The sequence below is a fragment of the Mastomys coucha genome, unplaced genomic scaffold, assembly GCF_008632895.1.
Source record: "Mastomys coucha isolate ucsf_1 unplaced genomic scaffold, UCSF_Mcou_1 pScaffold21, whole genome shotgun sequence".
Taxonomy (NCBI): domain Eukaryota; kingdom Metazoa; phylum Chordata; class Mammalia; order Rodentia; family Muridae; genus Mastomys; species Mastomys coucha.
The window spans coordinates 35,224,344-35,233,144 of record NW_022196904.1 but is presented as its reverse complement, the minus strand read 5'-3'; the positions used below and the strand labels follow the sequence as shown (position 1 = coordinate 35,233,144).

General features: G+C 44.2%; 1 protein-coding gene across 1 annotated transcript in view; it reads right to left on the bottom strand.

The window, feature by feature from the left end:
* Positions 1-7,503: 7,503 nt before the first annotated feature.
* The window catches only part of Klk13 (kallikrein related peptidase 13), an 11,299-nt gene continuing 10,001 nt past the window's right edge, over positions 7,504-8,801 (bottom strand). The window contains exon 6 of the mRNA XM_031384291.1: positions 7,504-8,456. Within this exon, the coding sequence (XP_031240151.1) occupies positions 8,274-8,456 (183 nt within the window). The 3' untranslated portion in view covers positions 7,504-8,273. The remainder of the gene's footprint in view (positions 8,457-8,801) is intronic.

Below are 8,801 nucleotides of genomic sequence, written 5' to 3'. Positions count from 1 at the left end.
TTCCACTGTGTCTGTCTCAGAGATCAGATTCAAGTGGTCAGTCTTGGTGGCACCTTTATATACCTAGCTGCTTGTTTGCCCTGTTCTGAGAGAAGGTCTGGCTCAGAGCCACAATCTATCTTAGTTCCTACTTCTTTTGTGCCCATGTGTACCTGTGATTCCACTGTCTAGAATGCTTCACAGATACACTGTAATCACTGTCTAATGTCCATAAGAGTAAGAAGCCTATGCTGAGCATCATAGAGAAGTGCATGTGTCAGATGAGCTTCTTCTAGACAGAGTTAGAGAGCCTTGAGCTCTGGGTCCTATGTAAGTGAATGACAAAAAATGTATTAAATATGTTCTCTTTCAACTGATTTGGTCAGTAGATAAGAACATTAAGGCTTTCAGGATCCTAGCCTGATTTTCTGCTTGGGCAAGGCTCAGTATTTGCTCATTTGGTGCTCAGAAAAGTTGTACATAACAAAACTTCTATGCAGAACACAACTGACTGTATTGTGGACTTTCTGTGCTATCACCACAAAGATTTTTGTATATGTGATGGGGTGTGTATCCTCTGTGTGTGTGTGTGTGTGTGTGTGTGTGTGTGTGTGTGTGTGTAATAAGGAGGCCAGAGATCCACGTGAGGAGTCATCCTTAATCACTCTCCACACTATTTTCTGAGACAGGGTCTCATGCTGAGCCTGATGCTCAGCAAGCCCCGGGGACTCTCCTGTCACAGCCTCCCAGCTCTGGGGTTCCAGGCATACACCATCATGCGTGAAATTTTTACACAGATTCTCATCATCAAACTCAGGTCCTTGTGTTTGTACAGCAAACACCACAGAAACATCTCTTTAGATCTGCATATCATGTGTGTGCCCTCAGAGGCCAGAAGAGGGCATAAAATCTCTTGGAACTGGTGTTGCAAACATTGGGAGTCATCTATCAAGAGTACTGGGAACTGAACCTGGGTCCTCTGCAAGAGTGTTATTAACCATTCTACCCCTCCTGCCTCAACATCTTGTGTTTAAAGCATTGCAGGTATGTACCATCATGCCCAATTTAAACTCTCCTAATCTTTTTCATCTCTTAACTGGCCCCAAGCTGTCCCCTTGCCCAGCCTGATACTATAGAACTCTCTCCACTCACCTGTCTTTTCCACACACCCTGCCTCTCACTCAGCACCCAGAAAGGTGCTGTACCTCAGAGAAGATTCGCCCTTGATCAGCAGACCTCAGGCTCTCCTAAATCCTCTAAAAAAACATCTGGCCTCATGCAGTCCTCCAGTCTTCTGTTGAGTACAGGCAAATGCAGACTCTATTCCTCTCGTGTGGGAAGTGAATGAAGTCCTGGGTGACTGTGCTATTGGCATGAACACAGCTGTTTCAAGGACCCCAATGCCTCAGACCCATAGGAATGACAAAGCCTTCCCCAGGTAAGGCTCAGCGAAATGATAATGCTTCCCCTTGGTCCTTGTCCAGATGTTGACAGTGTGCACAGAAAATGTCAACATCTTCCTCCTCCCAGGTGTTGACAACCTGAGACCGCTCCCATACAGACACCTCCTTACTGAGATTAGCTAAACTGGCTTTCTGGTTCAGCTGTACATGGTAAACCTACTCCCTCCATTCATATTTATAAAATAAATTCACTGAGTTTTCTGGGTTGCTGCTGTTACTGAATTTCCATCAGAACACACCATGAGCCACCCAATCCCAGCTATTCTGTATAAGTGCATGTATTTAGTTAGTGTTCTATTGCTGTGAAGAGATATTATGATCAAGGAAACTTATAAGAAAGCATTTAATTGGGGCCTTGCTTAATTTCAGAGGGTTAGTCCATGATCATTATGACAGGGCCTTGCTTAGTTTCAGAGGGTTAGTCCATGATCATTATGGCAGGGCCTTGCTTAGTTTCAGAGGGTCAGTCCATGATCATTATGGCAGGAAGCTTGGTGGCTGACAGGCAAGCATGGCGCTGGATCAGTAGCACATCCTAATCTGCGAGGAGGAGGCAGGGAGAGAGGGGGCACCGAGTGAGCTTAAGACCCCAGTGACACATCTTTTCCTAAACCTTTCAAAACAGTTACCAAACATTCAAATGTGTGAATGATGTGTGTCATTGCTTCATTCCCTGTCACCCCAGTTAGGTCAGTCCCTAACCATGAGCATAGTGCCATGCTCACTCAATAATAACTGATACAGAAGACGTCTGCCACCTTCAGAAGGTATAATGATGTCACCCAAGCCAGTTCTGCAGTGGGTGCCAGTGGTAGATTGCATTAGTTGGATTGGTTACTTTTGTCATTGCTGTGACAAAAGCAACTTGGGGAAAGAATGGTTTATTTTGGCTCATAGTTCAAGGATATCACCTGTCATGGTGGGGAAGTCATGTCACCAGAAACTTGAGGTCCTTGGTCACCTACATCTGAAGTCAGGAATGGAGAATACTTTCACTCAGCTCACTTTCAGTTTGTATGTAGAAGGGAACCTCAGCCTCTGGAATGGTGTTTAGTGTGGGTCCTTTCACCTCAGATAACCTCACAGCGTAAAAGTCCCAGGGCATCTTTCACCAACATCAGACACCAGTTGCAAACTTCAAGTTGTTTTGACCAAGTGACTATAAACTGGGTGTTCTAGTTTTATTTCTCTTACTGTGACAAACACCCTGACCAAAAGCAGCATATAAAAGAAAGGGTTTGTTTGGCTTATAACTTCAGGTTACAGTCGCAATTCACATCATATCCACAATTAAAAGCAGAGAGAAACGGGTGCACCTGTACCAGTTGCCACTGCTTCTGGCTCTCATCTAGCTTTCTCCTATCTTATACAGTGCAAGAACTCCTGCCTAGGGAATGGTGCCTCCCACAGTGGATGGGCCTTCATACATCAATTAACCATCAAGACGATTCCCAGAGACAGACCCATATGCCAACCTGTTCAAGACAATTTCTCAATTAAATATCTCTTCTCAGATAATTCCAAGTTGTGGCAAGCTGACAATGAAAATTAAACTAGCACGGGGATGTATATACATGTGCTTCTGTGGCATTTTAACGTAAGAGCCCATTAAGCATATGCCCAGGAGTGGTACACTTGGGTCATATAGAAGCTATATTTTAGTTTATTAAGTTTGTTGTCCACTCCTGTCTTGTCAAAACAGTTCATGTGGTTCAGGGAAGCACAACACATACAGTATTATTACAAAGAATACTTTATTTATTATACAAAAGAACAAATTCATTATGACATTTCATGTGCCTCAATTGTACTCAGGCCCCATTGTTGCTTCTCATCCCCTCTCCTGCTGGTTCTCTTCACCCAAAAAATACTCTATATTTTCTTTCCTCTTTCTCTTTTTTCTTTTTCTTTTATTTTTTAAAAAATTTTTTGAAACAAAGTTTCTCTGTGTAACAAGCTTGGGCTAACCTGGACTCACTTTTTAGACCAGGTTGACCTCAAACTTACAGAGATCCACCTGCCTTTGTCTTCTGAGTGCTGGAATTAAAGGGATGAACCACCACACTCAGCCAATACTCTATAGTTTCAAGTCTTAATTTCACATGACAAAATACTGTGCTGGGATTAAAGGTATGCGCCACTACACCTGTTTTAAAGTTGGTTTTGTTGTGGTATTTTGCATGTGAAATTGAGACATGAAAATATAGACTATTGGCCCAGCATGGTGCTGCACGCCTTGCAAAGACTCTGTTTCTAGGTGTCTCTAGACTATACCACAATGCCTTTCTAAGTATAGCTTATTATATTGATTTTCCTGCAAACACTGAGATTTCATTCTCTAAGGGTTAATAAAACCACAGCAATTCATATATCACATTTTCTTCACCAATTCATCTCGATGAACTTTAAGGTTGATTAAACATCTTGGCTGTTAGGAGTACTGCCTCAATAAATGTGAATGGACAAGTATCTCTGCTTTGTTGGCTTAGAATCCTTTAGGTACAGTGAGATCAAATGGAAGTTCTATCTTTAGTTGGTCTGCCTGCCCATCTACCTACCTACTTACCTATATTCCTTCCTTCCTTCTTTCCTTCCTTCCTTCTTGTGTATGTTTTTGAGATGGTCTCATGCAGCACAGATTGTCCATGAACTTTCTGTGTAGCTAAGGACCACTGTGAGCATCTGATGCTCATGCTTACACCTCCCAGGTCCTAGGAATACAGGTGTGTGCACCCACATGCGGTTTACACAGTACTAAGGCTTGAACCCAAGGCTTCCTGGATGCTGGACAATCAGTCTACCCATTGAGCTTCATTCCTAGACTGTATCTTTAGTTTCTTTGGGAAATCTGCATACTGATTTCAATGGTGACTGATCCATTCCCATCAGCAGTAAACAATAGATATTTTTAAAGGACACAAATCAGTAGACACAACCAGCAAGGTCCCAAGCCCAAGCACCCCTGTCTCAGTGGAGTTCCCAAGCGTCTTTACACTCACCTTTCTAGGGCCTTCCAAGTGTTCAGCTACGAGTGGTTACGCTATGGGCCATTGGTGACCAATTCAACCTTAAACCAGAAGTTTCAGCTTTGAAGTGGGAGGCTTGATCCTCTAATAACTGATCTCATGCCCATCTCAACCCTGATTTCCTAAGGACTTTCCACAAACCTCTTTAGTAATGTATTTGGAGTACGTTGAAGCTGGCCATGGTAGTATACACTTGTAATTCCAACACTTGGGAGGTGAAAGTAAGAAGATTAGGAGTTCAAGGCTAGCCTCTGCTACAGTGAGCTTGAGGTCAGCTTTGGCAATATAAGACTATTTCTAAAAAACAAAACAAAACAAAACAAAACAAAAAAACCAAAAAAGTGTGTTTGAAAAGACTTGTAAGTGTAGTTTTCCTGTGTGTCACAGCTAGTAGAGGATGCCTTCAGGAACCAAGGATGAAGGGGCATTGTAAGGAAAACTTATTATGAGTATGTTCAGATAAGAGTCATTGGAGTCTTAGGACCCATAAAGCAGGAATCATAAACAAAATACAAACCAGTTATGGTTGCACAATTTGTAATGCCAGCACTTGGGAGACTTAGGCAGGAGGATTGCTCCAAGTTCAAGGGCTGCCTAAGTGAGTCCAAGGCTATTCTGGGCTATGTGATGAAAACCTATCTCACAAAAAAAGAATCAAAAGTGCACATCACAGTACCCTATGTTCCTGACCTGTTTCTGCAGCATTACGTTGTAGTCACTGGTCATCTCTTGGTCCCAGAACTGCTGGATTCTAGAACTTTCCCAGAAAGATACTCTTTACACTTTATAAAACCAGCAACCTGGGGCTGGCAAGATGGCTCAGTGATAAAGTGCAGAGTGGTTAAGGTAAGGAACAGGGTTCTTGCCTACCCAGGGCAGGTCTCAAGCCACCATCACTTGAACCTGTCTTTGCTGATCCCATAATGAAAACCCTGTCCTTACCTTTTGCAGAAGTGACTCATTTCCTGAGTCCATAGAGATTATCACAACACATGGTAGCAGGACAGCTTTCCAGCTGCGTGTCACATGGAGTTCAAAGCAAAAGCCTTGAATTTTCTCCCCCATAGATCGGCCACTTCTGTTTGGTCAGGCCAGTTATTAATGGTCACTGATTAACTCAACCATTAGCCTTCCTCCTGCTGCAGGGAAGAATTTCAGCCTTGGAGCAGGTGGCTGGTTCTTCTGGAAACTGATACTACCCACAACCCAACACATATCTGGTTTTCTAGGGGCTTTCTACAAATCAACTTAACATTATTATTATTATTATTATTATTATTATTATTATTATCATTATCATCATGATCATCATCATCCAGTATCTTTTTTTTTGGGGGGGGGGGAGTTAGAGACAGGTTTTCTCTGTGTAGCTCTGGCTGTCCTGGAACTCACTCTGTAGACCAGGCTGGCCTCGAACTCAGAAATCCACTGTCTCTGCCTTCCAAGTGCTGGTATTAAAGGCGTGCGCCACCACTGCCCGGCCCTATCCAGTATCTTTTTTAAACTTTTTTTTTTTTTGAGACAAAGTATTATTTTGTCTCTCTACCTGGCCTAGAACTCTATGTAGACCAGGATGACTGCACAGTCATGGAGATCTGTCTTTGCTTCCCAAGTGCTGCACTTAAAGGTGTGAGCCATTATGCCTGGCTATCTTTTTTTTTTTAAGTCAGATTTATTTTAGGTGTATGAATGGTTTGCCTGCTTACATGTATGTACACATGTGCATGTCTGTTGCATCTCCTAGAAATTGGGTTACAAGTGAGTGCGACCTACTATGCAGATGCTAGACTCAGATCTTCTGCAAGTGCTCTTAACCACTAAGCCATCTCTCTAGCCTCTCTTTTAAAATTACATTGTGTGTGTGTGGGTGTGTGTGTTTGAGTGTTTGATGTGTACGGCATGTGTGTGTGGCATGTGGCATTGTGTGTATGTGCATATTGGGCATGTATATGTGTATGGTGTGTGTGTATGTTGTATGTGTGGAATGTGTACATGTGTGTTATGTATCAGGACCCCTGTGTGGAAGTCAGAGAACAAGCTGCAGGGGTCAGCTCTCTCTTTCCACCATGGATGCAGGTTGTCAAGCTTAGCAGCAAATGCCTTTCCTAATAGAGCTTTCTCCCTGGCCTACTATTGTTTGAGGCAGTTTTGCTTTGTAGCTGAGGCTGACACTAAACATCATCCTCCTGCCTCAGTCTCTCAAATGCTGGCATAACAGAGGCATGCCACCACATTCAGGACCACCTCCCATTTTAGGGAATTCTCGCTCTGTCTTTCTTGTGGCTAATTTTTCCTCATGACAATGCTCTCAGGGTAAATTACAAACCCATCTTAAAGGGAAGAGAAAAGAGAGCTGGGTGTGGGTGGCACACACCTGTCAAGACTCACACTGTGCAGGGTGAGGCAGGAAAATGGTCAGGAACATTCCTGTGGCCATCTTTGATTCTGCTGTCTCTCTCACACTCCCACTTCTTCAACCCATTCACATCCAGCGAGGTTCTTCCTGCCTGCTGTTTGGAGAGAGGGTCTCAGATAGCCCAGGATGACCTCAAACTTCAAGGCCAATGGTGGCCTTGAACTCCCCATCCTTCTCCCTCGGCATCCTGATGTAGGGTGACAGGAATGCACCACCCGACCCATACCTTTTGGTTTCTTACATCTTATTCACTGCTTATCCCTGTTTCTGCCATAGTGCCTGACCCTGGCTGGTAGCAATATTTATTGAACAAATACAAAAATTATATCTTCAGCACCCAGCCCAGGATGTGCAACCTACACTTTCTAAGACACTGCAAATTCAATGGTGGTGCTTGTACAGGGTGAGTGCTAGAGTTTACCCTTGTGACAATGCTATGGGTAAACTATGAACTCATTCTGAAGGCAAGAGAGCAAAGAGCTGGGTTTGGGTGGCACATGCCTGTCAGCCTCACACTCTGCAGGGTGAGGCAAGAGTATGGTCTGGAGACTTCCAGGCCAGCCCAGGCCACCAAGCAAGACCAATGCATCATCCGCAACAAAACAAAACAAAAAAGGAAGCAAGGAAGTTGTGAGTTTTATGACTTATTCAAAGAAGAGATTAGCATTAAGCAGATGTGGGATCATAGGCAAAGATATGAAAGCAAGGACTATTGGATAAGGATGTTCATGGAGGAGATAACAGGAGACTTGTGGGGTGATAAGATCTAGGAAGGAGGCCCTTTGGCCTGTAACTATAGGAACCAGAGAGCTGTTGATCTTATGCTGGTGGCAACTCAGAGATGGGCAGAGTTGATGAGGGCTGGGTCTTGTAGAATGTGGGATGTAGTTTGAGTCAGGATATCAGAGTAGGAATGAGCTATGGCAGAGGGTGTAGAATACCTATCTCTCACCTTGACGTGCATAGGACTTGGTCCTGGTAGAAGATTCTGGACTAGAAAGACGTTCAGAGTGAAATATCACATGTCTAGAACCTTCCTGAATATAAAAATACATTGTCAAGGGGTAGTCTTTGGAGGTTGCAAGGACCTGTCAGGAAAGGTCCATCGACAGACTGCTGAGATGAGAACAGGATGGGCTGAGTGGCACCAACAGAATTGGAATATGCAGATATCAATGCCAGTTTATGGTCATGAAGATATAGCTGTGGACTTGGGTGGTGTTTGGAGCACTCAAGTTACTGGGGTGTTCCAAGACTGGTGGAGGAAATGTCACTGTGAATATGAGTCTGTTGTTCCAAAGGGGCACTTAGGGCAGAGGCAACAGAGAAGGGAGAAGCACACAGTGAGAGATGCACAGCAGGGGAGGGAGGCAGCAAATGAACACAGTTTTATTGTGTGCTCTTTGTCCATCTCTGCTCCGGAGTGTTTCTGATGGTCTCGTGGATCCAACGCAGGTATTTTGAGACTCGTGTGTAAACACCGGGTCGGTTGGGCTGTCCACATGGAAAATCCCCCCATGAGATGATGCCGTAGAGTTTGCCATTGCAAATCAGTGGGCCCCCAGAATCACCCTGGGTTGAGGAGAGAAAGAAGGTCTGTTGATGAGGCTGAATAGAAGGTAGAGATGGGGCAATATAGGGAGGAAAGGGAAAGATGGAGAGAAACAGATGTGGAGAGTCAGGGAGATGGAGAGTAAGGGAGAGAAAGTCAGGGAGAGAGAGAGTCAGGTAGATGGAGTCAGAGAGAGGAAGAGTCAGTGAGATGGAGAGTAAGGGAGAGGGAGAGTCAGGGAGAGAGAGAGTAAGGGAGAGGGAGAGTCAGGGAGAAGAGAGAGTCAGGGAGAGGGAGAGTCAGGGAGAGGAAGAGTCAGGGAGATGGAGAGTCAGAGAGAGGAAGAGTCAGGGAGATGGAGAGTA